Here is a 15,806-nt window from a genome sequence, read left to right on the forward strand (position 1 = left end):
GATGGTGGGGGTTGCACTATGTCCAGGTACTGACCTGACCGGGAAATAAGTCACCACGCTCCCTGATACATAGCCCCCTGGTCCCATATCCCCTCACGTGTGCCCCCGGCAGGCAGCACCAGGTACCTCAGGACATCACTCTCCCGCCATCCCTCCTCACCACAGGACGTCCCGTGACAGTTGCTGTCCTCGGGGTGGTCGGGCGGGCAGCTCAGTCCTGTATCTACATTTCAGCCCGGGTTAGTCACATGACTTGAGAACGTCAGGTGACCCGGTGACGTCAGAGTCTGCCGTTTTTCCTCTACCGTTGCTGTATCTGGCCTCCGTTTCTGTGCGCCGGTGCTCTAACGTACATAACGGACTCTTGTCTGCCCCATGCGCCACTGCTGCCCGGTGCTGCTTATAAACAAGTTTGGGAAGCCTCAGTTCCCCTCCGCTTTCTTCTGCACCCGCCCACCGGAGCTTCCCCCATCCAAGATGGCGGCTGGAGGGAGCGGCGGCCTGTCGTTCCCTGGGGTAGTGGGTAACAGCACCCCGAGCAATCGCGTCGGGTCGTCCGCGTCATCGTACAACTACAGCGGTGGAGCCGCGGCCTCGTCCCCCGGTAACCAGGCGGCGTCTATGGTCTCCGCCAGTGGCGCTTCCCCCCCTGCGGCCCCGCCTCCTCCCCCTCCAGCTGTGGCTGGCCTCCTGCACCGGGAGCCCGTGTATAACTGGCAGGCCACCAAGACCACGGTGCGGGAACGCTTCACGTTTCTCTTCAACAACGAGGTGCTGAGTGACGTGCACTTCCTGGTCGGGAAGGGAGTGGGCAGCCAGCGGATCCCCGCACACAGGTACTGCGCCCGGCACACCCACCGTCACACCGTGCTGCCGACCCATCGCGCGGTGCTGGCCCTGCTGCGGAGTGTCAGGACGGTGCTGTGCTGCGGATTGGCGGGAGCCCTCCTCAGTGGGGGCTCCGGTGCACCCAGTAGGCTGGCATTTATTGGGCGAAGACCTCCCACATGTACAGATATGGCCGGCAGCAATAAGTAGCATCAAAACAAGCACACCTGTCACTTATCACATGGTGAAGGGAGATCACAGCTGAGGGCACTGCACCTATTTATATGGGGTGATCCCCGCTGACTGCTGTAGGATCGGGGGTCTTACAAGCTTATCTCATGGGGAAGGGAGATCACAGCTGAGGGCACTGCACCTATTTATATGGGGTGATCCCCAGCTGACTGCTGTAGGATCGGGGGTCTTACAAGCTTATCTCATGGGGAAGGGAGATCACAGCTGAGGGCACTGCACCTATTTATATGGGGTGATCCCCAGCTGACTGCTGTAGGATCGGGGGTCTTACAAGCTTATCTCATGGGGAAGGGAGATCACAGCTGAGGGCACTGCACCTATTTATATGGGGTGATCCCCAGCTGAGTTCTGTAGGATCGGGGGTCTTACAAGCTTATCTCATGGTGAAGGGAGATCACAGCTGAGGGCACTGCACCTATTTATATGGGTGATCCCCCGCTGACTGCTGTAGGATCGGGGGTCTTACAAGCTTATCTCATGGTGAAGGGAGAGCACAGCTGAGGGCACTGCACCTATTTATATGGGGTGATCCCCCGCTGACTGCTGTAGGATCGGGGGTCTTACAAGCTTATCTCATGGTGAAGGGAGATCACAGCTGAGGGCACTGCACCTATTTATATGGGGTGATCCCCAGCTGAGTTCTGTAGGATCGGGGGTCTTACAAGCTTATCTCATGGTGAAGGGAGATCACAGCTGAGGGCACTGCACCTATTTATATGGGTGATCCCCCGCTGACTGCTGTAGGATCGGGGGTCTTACAAGCTTATCTCATGGTGAAGGGAGAGCACAGCTGAGGGCACTGCACCTATTTATATGGGGTGATCCCCCGCTGACTGCTGTAGGATCGGGGGTCTTACAAGCTTATCTCATGGTGAAGGGAGATCACAGCTGAGGGCACTGCACCTATTTATATGGGGTGATCCCCCGCTGACTGCTGTAGGATCGGGGGTCTTACAAGCTTATCTCATGGTGAAGGGAGAGCACAGCTGAGGGCACTGCACCTATTTATATGGGTGATCCCCCGCTGACTGCTGTAGGATCGGGGGTCTTACAAGCTTATCTCATGGTGAAGGGAGAGCACAGCTGAGGGCACTGCACCTATTTATATGGGGTGATCCCCCGCTGACTGCTGTAGGATCGGGGGTCTTACAAGCTTATCTCATGGTGAAGGGAGATCACAGCTGAGGGCACTGCACCTATTTATATGGGGTGATTCCCAGCTGACTGCTGTAGGATCGGGGGTCTTACAAGCTTATCACATGGGGAAGGGAGAGCACAGCTGAGAGCACTGCACCTATTTATATGGGGTGATCCCCCGCTGACTGCTGTAGGATCGGGGGTCTTACAAGCTTATCACATGGGGAAGGGAGAGCACAGCTGAGAGCACTGCACCTATTTATATGGGGTGATCCCCCGCTGACTGCTGTAGGATCGGGGGTCTTACAAGCTTATCACATGGGGAAGGGAGAGCACAGCTGAGAGCACTGCACCTATTTATATGGGGTGATCCCCCGCTGACTGCTGTAGGATCGGGGGTCTTACAAGCTTATCACATGGGGAAGGGAGAGCACAGCTGAGGGCACTGCACCTATTTATATGGGGTGATCCCCAGCTGACTGCTGTAGGATCGGGGGTCTTACAAGCTTATCTCATGGGGAAGGGAGATCACAGCTGAGGGCACTGCACCTATTTATATGGGGTGATCCCCAGCTGAGTTCTGTAGGATCGGGGGTCTTACAAGCTTATCTCATGGTGAAGGGAGATCACAGCTGAGGGCACTGCACCTATTTATATGGGTGATCCCCCGCTGACTGCTGTAGGATCGGGGGTCTTACAAGCTTATCTCATGGTGAAGGGAGAGCACAGCTGAGGGCACTGCACCTATTTATATGGGGTGATCCCCCGCTGACTGCTGTAGGATCGGGGGTCTTACAAGCTTATCTCATGGTGAAGGGAGATCACAGCTGAGGGCACTGCACCTATTTATATGGGGTGATCCCCCGCTGACTGCTGTAGGATCGGGGGTCTTACAAGCTTATCTCATGGTGAAGGGAGAGCACAGCTGAGGGCACTGCACCTATTTATATGGGTGATCCCCCGCTGACTGCTGTAGGATCGGGGGTCTTACAAGCTTATCTCATGGTGAAGGGAGAGCACAGCTGAGGGCACTGCACCTATTTATATGGGGTGATCCCCCGCTGACTGCTGTAGGATCGGGGGTCTTACAAGCTTATCTCATGGTGAAGGGAGATCACAGCTGAGGGCACTGCACCTATTTATATGGGGTGATTCCCAGCTGACTGCTGTAGGATCGGGGGTCTTACAAGCTTATCACATGGGGAAGGGAGAGCACAGCTGAGAGCACTGCACCTATTTATATGGGGTGATCCCCCGCTGACTGCTGTAGGATCGGGGGTCTTACAAGCTTATCACATGGGGAAGGGAGAGCACAGCTGAGAGCACTGCACCTATTTATATGGGGTGATCCCCCGCTGACTGCTGTAGGATCGGGGGTCTTACAAGCTTATCACATGGGGAAGGGAGAGCACAGCTGAGGGCACTGCACCTATTTATATGGGGTGATTCCCAGCTGACTGCTGTAGGATCGGGGGTCTTACAAGCTTATCTCATGGGGAAGGGAGATCACAGCTGAGGGCACTGCACCTATTTATATGGGGTGATCCCCAGCTGAGTTCTGTAGGATCGGGGGTCTTACAAGCTTATCTCATGGTGAAGGGAGATCACAGCTGAGGGCACTGCACCTATTTATATGGGGTGATCCCCCGCTGACTGCTGTAGGATCGGGGGTCTTACAAGCTTATCTCATGGGGAAGGGAGATCACAGCTGAGGGCACTGCACCTATTTATATGGGGTGATCCCCAGCTGAGTTCTGTAGGATCGGGGGTCTTACAAGCTTATCTCATGGTGAAGGGAGATCACAGCTGAGGGCACTGCACCTATTTATATGGGGTGATCCCCAGCTGACTGCTGTAGGATCGGGGGTCTTACAAGCTTATCTCATGGGGAAGGGAGATCACAGCTGAGGGCACTGCACCTATTTATATGGGGTGATCCCCAGCTGAGTTCTGTAGGATCGGGGGTCTTACAAGCTTATCTCATGGTGAAGGGAGATCACAGCTGAGGGCACTGCACCTATTTATATGGGGTGATCCCCAGCTGACTGCTGTAGGATCGGGGGTCTTACAAGCTTATCTCATGGGGAAGGGAGATCACAGCTGAGGGCACTGCACCTATTTATATGGGGTGATCCCCAGCTGACTGCTGTAGGATCGGGGGTCTTACAAGCTTATCACATGGGGAAGGGAGATCACAGCTGAGGGCACTGCACCTATTTATATGGGGTGATCCCCAGCTGAGTTCTGTAGGATCGGGGGTCTTACAAGCTTATCTCATGGTGAAGGGAGATCACAGCTGAGGGCACTGCACCTATTTATATGGGTGATCCCCCGCTGACTGCTGTAGGATCGGGGGTCTTACAAGCTTATCTCATGGTGAAGGGAGAGCACAGCTGAGGGCACTGCACCTATTTATATGGGGTGATCCCCCGCTGACTGCTGTAGGATCGGGGGTCTTACAAGCTTATCTCATGGTGAAGGGAGATCACAGCTGAGGGCACTGCACCTATTTATATGGGGTGATCCCCCGCTGACTGCTGTAGGATCGGGGGTCTTACAAGCTTATCTCATGGTGAAGGGAGAGCACAGCTGAGGGCACTGCACCTATTTATATGGGTGATCCCCCGCTGACTGCTGTAGGATCGGGGGTCTTACAAGCTTATCTCATGGTGAAGGGAGAGCACAGCTGAGGGCACTGCACCTATTTATATGGGGTGATCCCCCGCTGACTGCTGTAGGATCGGGGGTCTTACAAGCTTATCTCATGGTGAAGGGAGATCACAGCTGAGGGCACTGCACCTATTTATATGGGGTGATTCCCAGCTGACTGCTGTAGGATCGGGGGTCTTACAAGCTTATCACATGGGGAAGGGAGAGCACAGCTGAGAGCACTGCACCTATTTATATGGGGTGATCCCCCGCTGACTGCTGTAGGATCGGGGGTCTTACAAGCTTATCACATGGGGAAGGGAGAGCACAGCTGAGAGCACTGCACCTATTTATATGGGGTGATCCCCCGCTGACTGCTGTAGGATCGGGGGTCTTACAAGCTTATCACATGGGGAAGGGAGAGCACAGCTGAGGGCACTGCACCTATTTATATGGGGTGATTCCCAGCTGACTGCTGTAGGATCGGGGGTCTTACAAGCTTATCTCATGGGGAAGGGAGATCACAGCTGAGGGCACTGCACCTATTTATATGGGGTGATCCCCAGCTGAGTTCTGTAGGATCGGGGGTCTTACAAGCTTATCTCATGGTGAAGGGAGATCACAGCTGAGGGCACTGCACCTATTTATATGGGGTGATCCCCCGCTGACTGCTGTAGGATCGGGGGTCTTACAAGCTTATCTCATGGGGAAGGGAGATCACAGCTGAGGGCACTGCACCTATTTATATGGGGTGATCCCCAGCTGAGTTCTGTAGGATCGGGGGTCTTACAAGCTTATCTCATGGTGAAGGGAGATCACAGCTGAGGGCACTGCACCTATTTATATGGGGTGATCCCCAGCTGACTGCTGTAGGATCGGGGGTCTTACAAGCTTATCTCATGGGGAAGGGAGATCACAGCTGAGGGCACTGCACCTATTTATATGGGGTGATCCCCAGCTGAGTTCTGTAGGATCGGGGGTCTTACAAGCTTATCTCATGGTGAAGGGAGATCACAGCTGAGGGCACTGCACCTATTTATATGGGGTGATCCCCCGCTGACTGCTGTAGGATCGGGGGTCTTACAAGCTTATCTCATGGTGAAGGGAGATCACAGCTGAGGGCACTGCACCTATTTATATGGGGTGATCCCCCGCTGACTGCTGTAGGATCGGGGGTCTTACAAGCTTATCTCATGGTGAAGGGAGATCACAGCTGAGGGCACTGCACCTATTTATATGGGGTGATTCCCAGCTGACTGCTGTAGGATCGGGGGTCTTACAAGCTTATCACATGGGGAAGGGAGAGCACAGCTGAGAGCACTGCACCTATTTATATGGGGTGATCCCCCGCTGACTGCTGTAGGATCGGGGGTCTTACAAGCTTATCACATGGGGAAGGGAGAGCACAGCTGAGAGCACTGCACCTATTTATATGGGGTGATCCCCCGCTGACTGCTGTAGGATCGGGGGTCTTACAAGCTTATCACATGGGGAAGGGAGAGCACAGCTGAGGGCACTGCACCTATTTATATGGGGTGATTCCCAGCTGACTGCTGTAGGATCGGGGGTCTTACAAGCTTATCTCATGGGGAAGGGAGATCACAGCTGAGAGCACTGCACCTATTTATATGGGGTGATTCCCAGCTGACTGCTGTAGGATCGGGGGTCTTACAAGCTTATCTCATGGTGAAGGGAGATCACAGCTGAGGGCACTGCACCTATTTATATGGGGTGATCCCCCGCTGACTGCTGTAGGATCGGGGGTCTTACAAGCTTATCACATAGGGAAGGGAGATCACAGCTGAGGGCACTGCACCTATTTATATGGGGTGATTCCCAGCTGACTGCTGTAGGATCGGGGGTCTTACAAGCTTATCTCATGGGGAAGGGAGATCACAGCTGAGGGCACTGCACCTATTTATATGGGGTGATCCCCCGCTGACTGCTGTAGGATCGGGGGTCTTACAAGCTTATCACATAGGGAAGGGAGATCACAGCTGAGGGCACTGCACCTATTTATATGGGGTGATCCCCAGCTGACTGCTGTAGGATCGGGGGTCTTACAAGCTTATCTCATGGGGAAGGGAGATCACAGCTGAGGGCACTGCACCTATTTATATGGGGTGATCCCCCGCTGACTGCTGTAGGATCGGGGGTCTTACTATCTCATGGGGAAGGGAGATCACAGCTGAGGGCACTGCACCTATTTATATGGGGTGATCCCCAGCTGACTGCTGTAGGATCGGGGGTCTTACAAGCTTATCACATGAGGAAGGGAGATCACAGCTGAGGGCACTGCACCTATTTATATGGGGTGATCCCCCGCTGACTGCTGTAGGATCGGGGGTCTTACAAGCTTATCTCATGGGGAAGGGAGATCACAGCTGAGGGCACTGCACCTATTTATATGGGGTGATCCCCAGCTGAGTTCTGTAGGATCGGGGGTCTTACTATCTCATGGGGAAGGGAGATCACAGCTGAGGGCACTGCACCTATTTATATGGGGTGATCCCCAGCTGACTGCTGTAGGATCGGGGGTCTTACAAGCTTATCACATGAGGAAGGGAGATCACAGCTGAGGGCACTGCACCTATTTATATGGGGTGATCCCCACCTGAGTGCTGTAGGATCGGGGGTCTTACAAGCTTATCTCATGGGGAAGGGAGATCACAGCTGAGGGCACTGCACCTATTTATATGGGGTGATCCCCAGCTGAGTTCTGTAGGATCGGGGGTCTTACTATCTCATGGGGAAGGGAGATCACAGCTGAGGGCACTGCACCTATTTATATGGGGTGATCCCCAGCTGACTGCTGTAGGATCGGGGGTCTTACAAGCTTATCACATGAGGAAGGGAGATCACAGCTGAGGGCACTGCACCTATTTATATGGGGTGATCCCCAGCTGAGATCTGTAGGATCGGGGGTCTTACAAGCTTATCTCATGGGGAAGGGAGATCACAGCTGAGGGCACTGCACCTATTTATATGGGGTGATCCCCAGCTGAGTTCTGTAGGATCGGGGGTCTTACTATCTCATGGTGAAGGGAGATCACAGCTGAGGGCACTGCACCTATTTATATGGGGTGATCACCAGCTGAGTTCTGTAGGATCGGGGGTCTTACTATCTCATGGTGAAGGGAGATCACAGCTGAGGGCACTGCACCTATTTATATGGGGTGATCCCCAGCTGAGTTCTGTAGGATCGGGGGTCTTACTATCTCATGGGGAAGGGAGATCACAGCTGAGGGCACTGCACCTATTTATATGGGGTGATCCCCAGCTGACTGCTGTAGGATCGGGGGTCTTACAAGCTTATCACATGAGGAAGGGAGATCACAGCTGAGGGCACTGCACCTATTTATATGGGGTGATCCCCAGCTGACTGCTGTAGGATCGGGGGTCTTACAAGCTTATCACATGGGGAAGGGAGATCACAGCTGAGGGCACTGCACCTATTTATATGGGGTGATCCCCCGCTGACTGCTGTAGGATCGGGGGTCTTACAAGCTTATCACATGGGGAAGGGAGATCACAGCTGAGGGCACTGCACCTATTTATATGGGGTGATCCCCCGCTGACTGCTGTAGGATCGGGGGTCTTACAAGCTTATCACATGGGGAAGGGAGAGCACAGCTGAGGGCACTGCACCTATTTATATGGGGTGATTCCCAGCTGACTGCTGTAGGATCGGGGGTCTTACAAGCTTATCACATGGGGAAGGGAGAGCACAGCTGAGAGCACTGCACCTATTTATATGGGGTGATCCGCAGCTGACTGCTGTAGGATCGGGGGTCTTACAAGCTTATCACATAGGGAAGGGAGATCACAGCTGAGGGCACTGCACCTATTTATATGGGGTGATCCCCAGCTGACTGCTGTAGGATCGGGGGTCTTACAAGCTTATCTCATGGGGAAGGGAGATCACAGCTAAGGGCACTGCACCTATTTATATGGGGTGATCCCCCGCTGACTGCTGTAGGATCGGGGGTCTTACTATCTCATGGGGAAGGGAGATCACAGCTGAGGGCACTGCACCTATTTATATGGGGTGATCCCCAGCTGACTGCTGTAGGATCGGGGGTCTTACAAGCTTATCTCATGGGGAAGGGAGAGCACAGCTGAGGGCACTGCACCTATTTATATGGGGTGATCCCCAGCTGAGTTCTGTAGGATCGGGGGTCTTACTATCTCATGGGGAAGGGAGATCACAGCTGAGGGCACTGCACCTATTTATATGGGGTGATCCCCAGCTGACTGCTGTAGGATCGGGGGTCTTACAAGCTTATCACATGAGGAAGGGAGATCACAGCTGAGGGCACTGCACCTATTTATATGGGGTGATCCCCCGCTGACTGCTGTAGGATCGGGGGTCTTACAAGCTTATCTCATGGGGAAGGGAGATCACAGCTGAGGGCACTGCACCTATTTATATGGGGTGATCCCCAGCTGAGTTCTGTAGGATCGGGGGTCTTACTATCTCATGGGGAAGGGAGATCACAGCTGAGGGCACTGCACCTATTTATATGGGGTGATCCCCAGCTGACTGCTGTAGGATCGGGGGTCTTACAAGCTTATCACATGAGGAAGGGAGATCACAGCTGAGGGCACTGCACCTATTTATATGGGGTGATCCCCAGCTGAGTTCTGTAGGATCGGGGGTCTTACTATCTCATGGGGAAGGGAGATCACAGCTGAGGGCACTGCACCTATTTATATGGGGTGATCCCCAGCTGACTGCTGTAGGATCGGGGGTCTTACAAGCTTATCACATGAGGAAGGGAGATCACAGCTGAGGGCACTGCACCTATTTATATGGGGTGATCCCCAGCTGAGTGCTGTAGGATCGGGGGTCTTACAAGCTTATCTCATGGGGAAGGGAGATCACAGCTGAGGGCACTGCACCTATTTATATGGGGTGATCCCCAGCTGAGTTCTGTAGGATCGGGGGTCTTACTATCTCATGGGGAAGGGAGATCACAGCTGAGGGCACTGCACCTATTTATATGGGGTGATCCCCAGCTGACTGCTGTAGGATCGGGGGTCTTACAAGCTTATCACATGAGGAAGGGAGATCACAGCTGAGGGCACTGCACCTATTTATATGGGGTGATCCCCAGCTGAGTTCTGTAGGATCGGGGGTCTTACAAGCTTATCTCATGGGGAAGGGAGATCACAGCTGAGGGCACTGCACCTATTTATATGGGGTGATCCCCAGCTGAGTTCTGTAGGATCGGGGGTCTTACTATCTCATGGTGAAGGGAGATCACAGCTGAGGGCACTGCACCTATTTATATGGGGTGATCCCCAGCTGAGTTCTGTAGGATCGGGGGTCTTACAAGCTTATCTCATGGGGAAGGGAGATCACAGCTGAGGGCACTGCACCTATTTATATGGGGTGATCCCCAGCTGAGTTCTGTAGGATCGGGGGTCTTACTATCTCATGGGGAAGGGAGATCACAGCTGAGGGCACTGCACCTATTTATATGGGGTGATTCCCAGCTGACTGCTGTAGGATCGGGGGTCTTACAAGCTTATCACATGGGGAAGGGAGAGCACAGCTGAGAGCACTGCACCTATTTATATGGGGTGATCCGCAGCTGACTGCTGTAGGATCGGGGGTCTTACAAGCTTATCACATAGGGAAGGGAGATCACAGCTGAGGGCACTGCACCTATTTATATGGGGTGATCCCCAGCTGACTGCTGTAGGATCGGGGGTCTTACAAGCTTATCACATGGTGAAGGGAGATCACAGCTGAGGGCACTGCACCTATTTATATGGGGTGATCCCCCGCTGACTGCTGTAGGATCGGGGGTCTTACAAGCTTATCTCATGGTGAAGGGAGATCACAGCTGAGGGCACTGCACCTATTTATATGGGGTGATTCCCAGCTGACTGCTGTAGGATCGGGGGTCTTACAAGCTTATCACATGGGGAAGGGAGAGCACAGCTGAGAGCACTGCACCTATTTATATGGGGTGATCCGCAGCTGACTGCTGTAGGATCGGGGGTCTTACAAGCTTATCACATAGGGAAGGGAGATCACAGCTGAGGGCACTGCACCTATTTATATGGGGTGATCCGCAGCTGACTGCTGTAGGATCGGGGGTCTTACAAGCTTATCTCATGGGGAAGGGAGATCACAGCTGAGGGCACTGCACCTATTTATATGGGGTGATCCCCCGCTGACTGCTGTAGGATCGGGGGTCTTACAAGCTTATCACATAGGGAAGGGAGATCACAGCTGAGGGCACTGCACCTATTTATATGGGGTGATCCCCAGCTGACTGCTGTAGGATCGGGGGTCTTACAAGCTTATCTCATGGGGAAGGGAGATCACAGCTGAGGGCACTGCACCTATTTATATGGGGTGATCCCCCGCTGACTGCTGTAGGATCGGGGGTCTTACTATCTCATGGGGAAGGGAGATCACAGCTGAGGGCACTGCACCTATTTATATGGGGTGATCCCCAGCTGACTGCTGTAGGATCGGGGGTCTTACAAGCTTATCTCATGGGGAAGGGAGAGCACAGCTGAGGGCACTGCACCTATTTATATGGGGTGATCCCCAGCTGAGTTCTGTAGGATCGGGGGTCTTACTATCTCATGGGGAAGGGAGATCACAGCTGAGGGCACTGCACCTATTTATATGGGGTGATCCCCAGCTGACTGCTGTAGGATCGGGGGTCTTACAAGCTTATCACATGAGGAAGGGAGATCACAGCTGAGGGCACTGCACCTATTTATATGGGGTGATCCCCCGCTGACTGCTGTAGGATCGGGGGTCTTACAAGCTTATCTCATGGGGAAGGGAGATCACAGCTGAGGGCACTGCACCTATTTATATGGGGTGATCCCCAGCTGAGTTCTGTAGGATCGGGGGTCTTACTATCTCATGGGGAAGGGAGATCACAGCTGAGGGCACTGCACCTATTTATATGGGGTGATCCCCAGCTGACTGCTGTAGGATCGGGGGTCTTACAAGCTTATCACATGAGGAAGGGAGATCACAGCTGAGGGCACTGCACCTATTTATATGGGGTGATCCCCAGCTGAGTGCTGTAGGATCGGGGGTCTTACAAGCTTATCTCATGGGGAAGGGAGATCACAGCTGAGGGCACTGCACCTATTTATATGGGGTGATCCCCAGCTGAGTTCTGTAGGATCGGGGGTCTTACTATCTCATGGGGAAGGGAGATCACAGCTGAGGGCACTGCACCTATTTATATGGGGTGATCCCCAGCTGACTGCTGTAGGATCGGGGGTCTTACAAGCTTATCACATGAGGAAGGGAGATCACAGCTGAGGGCACTGCACCTATTTATATGGGGTGATCCCCAGCTGAGTTCTGTAGGATCGGGGGTCTTACAAGCTTATCTCATGGGGAAGGGAGATCACAGCTGAGGGCACTGCACCTATTTATATGGGGTGATCCCCAGCTGAGTTCTGTAGGATCGGGGGTCTTACTATCTCATGGTGAAGGGAGATCACAGCTGAGGGCACTGCACCTATTTATATGGGGTGATCACCAGCTGAGTTCTGTAGGATCGGGGGTCTTACTATCTCATGGTGAAGGGAGATCACAGCTGAGGGCACTGCACCTATTTATATGGGGTGATCCCCAGCTGAGTTCTGTAGGATCGGGGGTCTTACTATCTCATGGGGAAGGGAGATCACAGCTGAGGGCACTGCACCTATTTATATGGGGTGATCCCCAGCTGACTGCTGTAGGATCGGGGGTCTTACAAGCTTATCACATGAGGAAGGGAGATCACAGCTGAGGGCACTGCACCTATTTATATGGGGTGATCCCCAGCTGACTGCTGTAGGATCGGGGGTCTTACAAGCTTATCACATGGGGAAGGGAGATCACAGCTGAGGGCACTGCACCTATTTATATGGGGTGATCCCCCGCTGACTGCTGTAGGATCGGGGGTCTTACAAGCTTATCACATGGGGAAGGGAGATCACAGCTGAGGGCACTGCACCTATTTATATGGGGTGATCCCCCGCTGACTGCTGTAGGATCGGGGGTCTTACAAGCTTATCTCATGGTGAAGGGAGATCACAGCTGAGGGCACTGCACCTATTTATATGGGGTGATTCCCAGCTGAGTTCTGTAGGATCGGGGGTCTTACAAGCTTATCACATGGGGAAGGGAGAGCACAGCTGAGGGCACTGCACCTATTTATATGGGGTGATTCCCAGCTGACTGCTGTAGGATCGGGGGTCTTACAAGCTTATCACATGGGGAAGGGAGAGCACAGCTGAGAGCACTGCACCTATTTATATGGGGTGATCCGCAGCTGACTGCTGTAGGATCGGGGGTCTTACAAGCTTATCACATAGGGAAGGGAGATCACAGCTGAGGGCACTGCACCTATTTATATGGGGTGATCCCCAGCTGACTGCTGTAGGATCGGGGGTCTTACAAGCTTATCTCATGGGGAAGGGAGATCACAGCTGAGGGCACTGCACCTATTTATATGGGGTGATCCCCCGCTGACTGCTGTAGGATCGGGGGTCTTACTATCTCATGGGGAAGGGAGATCACAGCTGAGGGCACTGCACCTATTTATATGGGGTGATCCCCAGCTGACTGCTGTAGGATCGGGGGTCTTACAAGCTTATCTCATGGGGAAGGGAGAGCACAGCTGAGGGCACTGCACCTATTTATATGGGGTGATCCCCAGCTGAGTTCTGTAGGATCGGGGGTCTTACTATCTCATGGGGAAGGGAGATCACAGCTGAGGGCACTGCACCTATTTATATGGGGTGATCCCCAGCTGACTGCTGTAGGATCGGGGGTCTTACAAGCTTATCACATGAGGAAGGGAGATCACAGCTGAGGGCACTGCACCTATTTATATGGGGTGATCCCCCGCTGACTGCTGTAGGATCGGGGGTCTTACAAGCTTATCTCATGGGGAAGGGAGATCACAGCTGAGGGCACTGCACCTATTTATATGGGGTGATCCCCAGCTGAGTTCTGTAGGATCGGGGGTCTTACTATCTCATGGGGAAGGGAGATCACAGCTGAGGGCACTGCACCTATTTATATGGGGTGATCCCCAGCTGACTGCTGTAGGATCGGGGGTCTTACAAGCTTATCACATGAGGAAGGGAGATCACAGCTGAGGGCACTGCACCTATTTATATGGGGTGATCCCCAGCTGAGTTCTGTAGGATCGGGGGTCTTACTATCTCATGGGGAAGGGAGATCACAGCTGAGGGCATTGCACCTATTTATATGGGGTGATCCCCAGCTGACTGCTGTAGGATCGGGGGTCTTACAAGCTTATCACATGAGGAAGGGAGATCACAGCTGAGGGCACTGCACCTATTTATATGGGGTGATCCCCAGCTGAGTGCTGTAGGATCGGGGGTCTTACAAGCTTATCTCATGGGGAAGGGAGATCACAGCTGAGGGCACTGCACCTATTTATATGGGGTGATCCCCAGCTGAGTTCTGTAGGATCGGGGGTCTTACTATCTCATGGGGAAGGGAGATCACAGCTGAGGGCACTGCACCTATTTATATGGGGTGATCCCCAGCTGACTGCTGTAGGATCGGGGGTCTTACAAGCTTATCACATGAGGAAGGGAGATCACAGCTGAGGGCACTGCACCTATTTATATGGGGTGATCCCCAGCTGAGTTCTGTAGGATCGGGGGGTCTTACAAGCTTATCTCATGGGGAAGGGAGATCACAGCTGAGGGCACTGCACCTATTTATATGGGGTGATCCCCAGCTGAGTTCTGTAGGATCGGGGGTCTTACTATCTCATGGTGAAGGGAGATCACAGCTGAGGGCACTGCACCTATTTATATGGGGTGATCCCCAGCTGAGTTCTGTAGGATCGGGGGTCTTACTATCTCATGGTGAAGGGAGATCACAGCTGAGGGCACTGCACCTATTTATATGGGGTGATCCCCAGCTGAGTTCTGTAGGATCGGGGGTCTTACTATCTCATGGGGAAGGGAGATCACAGCTGAGGGCACTGCACCTATTTATATGGGGTGATCCCCAGCTGACTGCTGTAGGATCGGGGGTCTTACAAGCTTATCACATGAGGAAGGGAGATCACAGCTGAGGGCACTGCACCTATTTATATGGGGTGATCCCCAGCTGACTGCTGTAGGATCGGGGGTCTTACAAGCTTATCACATGGGGAAGGGAGATCACAGCTGAGGGCACTGCACCTATTTATATGGGGTGATTCCCCGCTGACTGCTGTAGGATCGGGGGTCTTACAAGCTTATCACATGGGGAAGGGAGATCACAGCTGAGGGCACTGCACCTATTTATATGGGGTGATCCCCCGCTGACTGCTGTAGGATCGGGGGTCTTACAAGCTTATCACATGGGGAAGGGAGAGCACAGCTGAGGGCACTGCACCTATTTATATGGGGTGATTCCCAGCTGACTGCTGTAGGATCGGGGGTCTTACAAGCTTATCACATGGGGAAGGGAGAGCACAGCTGAGAGCACTGCACCTATTTATATGGGGTGATCCGCAGCTGACTGCTGTAGGATCGGGGGTCTTACAAGCTTATCACATAGGGAAGGGAGATCACAGCTGAGGGCACTGCACCTATTTATATGGGGTGATCCCCAGCTGACTGCTGTAGGATCGGGGGTCTTACAAGCTTATCTCATGGGGAAGGGAGATCACAGCTGAGGGCACTGCACCTATTTATATGGGGTGATCCCCCGCTGACTGCTGTAGGATCGGGGGTCTTACTATCTCATGGGGAAGGGAGATCACAGCTGAGGGCACTGCACCTATTTATATGGGGTGATCCCCAGCTGAGTTCTGTAGGATCGGGGGTCTTACTATCTCATGGGGAAGGGAGATCACAGCTGAGGGCACTGCACCTATTTATATGGGGTGATCCCCAGCTGACTGCTGTAGGATCGGGGGTCTTACAAGCTTATC

At 53.4% G+C, this 15,806-nt stretch overlaps 1 protein-coding gene across 2 annotated transcripts in view; it reads left to right on the forward strand.

Annotated features, from left to right (window-relative positions):
* The first annotated feature begins 255 nt into the window (after positions 1-255).
* Positions 256-15,806, forward strand: part of BTBD2 (BTB domain containing 2) — a 133,397-nt gene continuing 117,846 nt past the window's right edge. Inside the window, exon 1 of one of the 2 annotated variants that reach the window (XM_069740649.1) lies at positions 256-836. In XM_069740649.1, coding sequence (XP_069596750.1) covers positions 376-836 — 461 coding nt within the window. In that variant the 5' untranslated portion in view covers positions 256-375. The remainder of the gene's footprint in view (positions 837-15,806) is intronic. The other variant, XM_069740647.1, reaches the window with a different exon arrangement.

The sequence above is a fragment of the Ranitomeya imitator genome, chromosome 1 (assembly GCF_032444005.1).
Source record: "Ranitomeya imitator isolate aRanImi1 chromosome 1, aRanImi1.pri, whole genome shotgun sequence".
Taxonomy (NCBI): domain Eukaryota; kingdom Metazoa; phylum Chordata; class Amphibia; order Anura; family Dendrobatidae; genus Ranitomeya; species Ranitomeya imitator.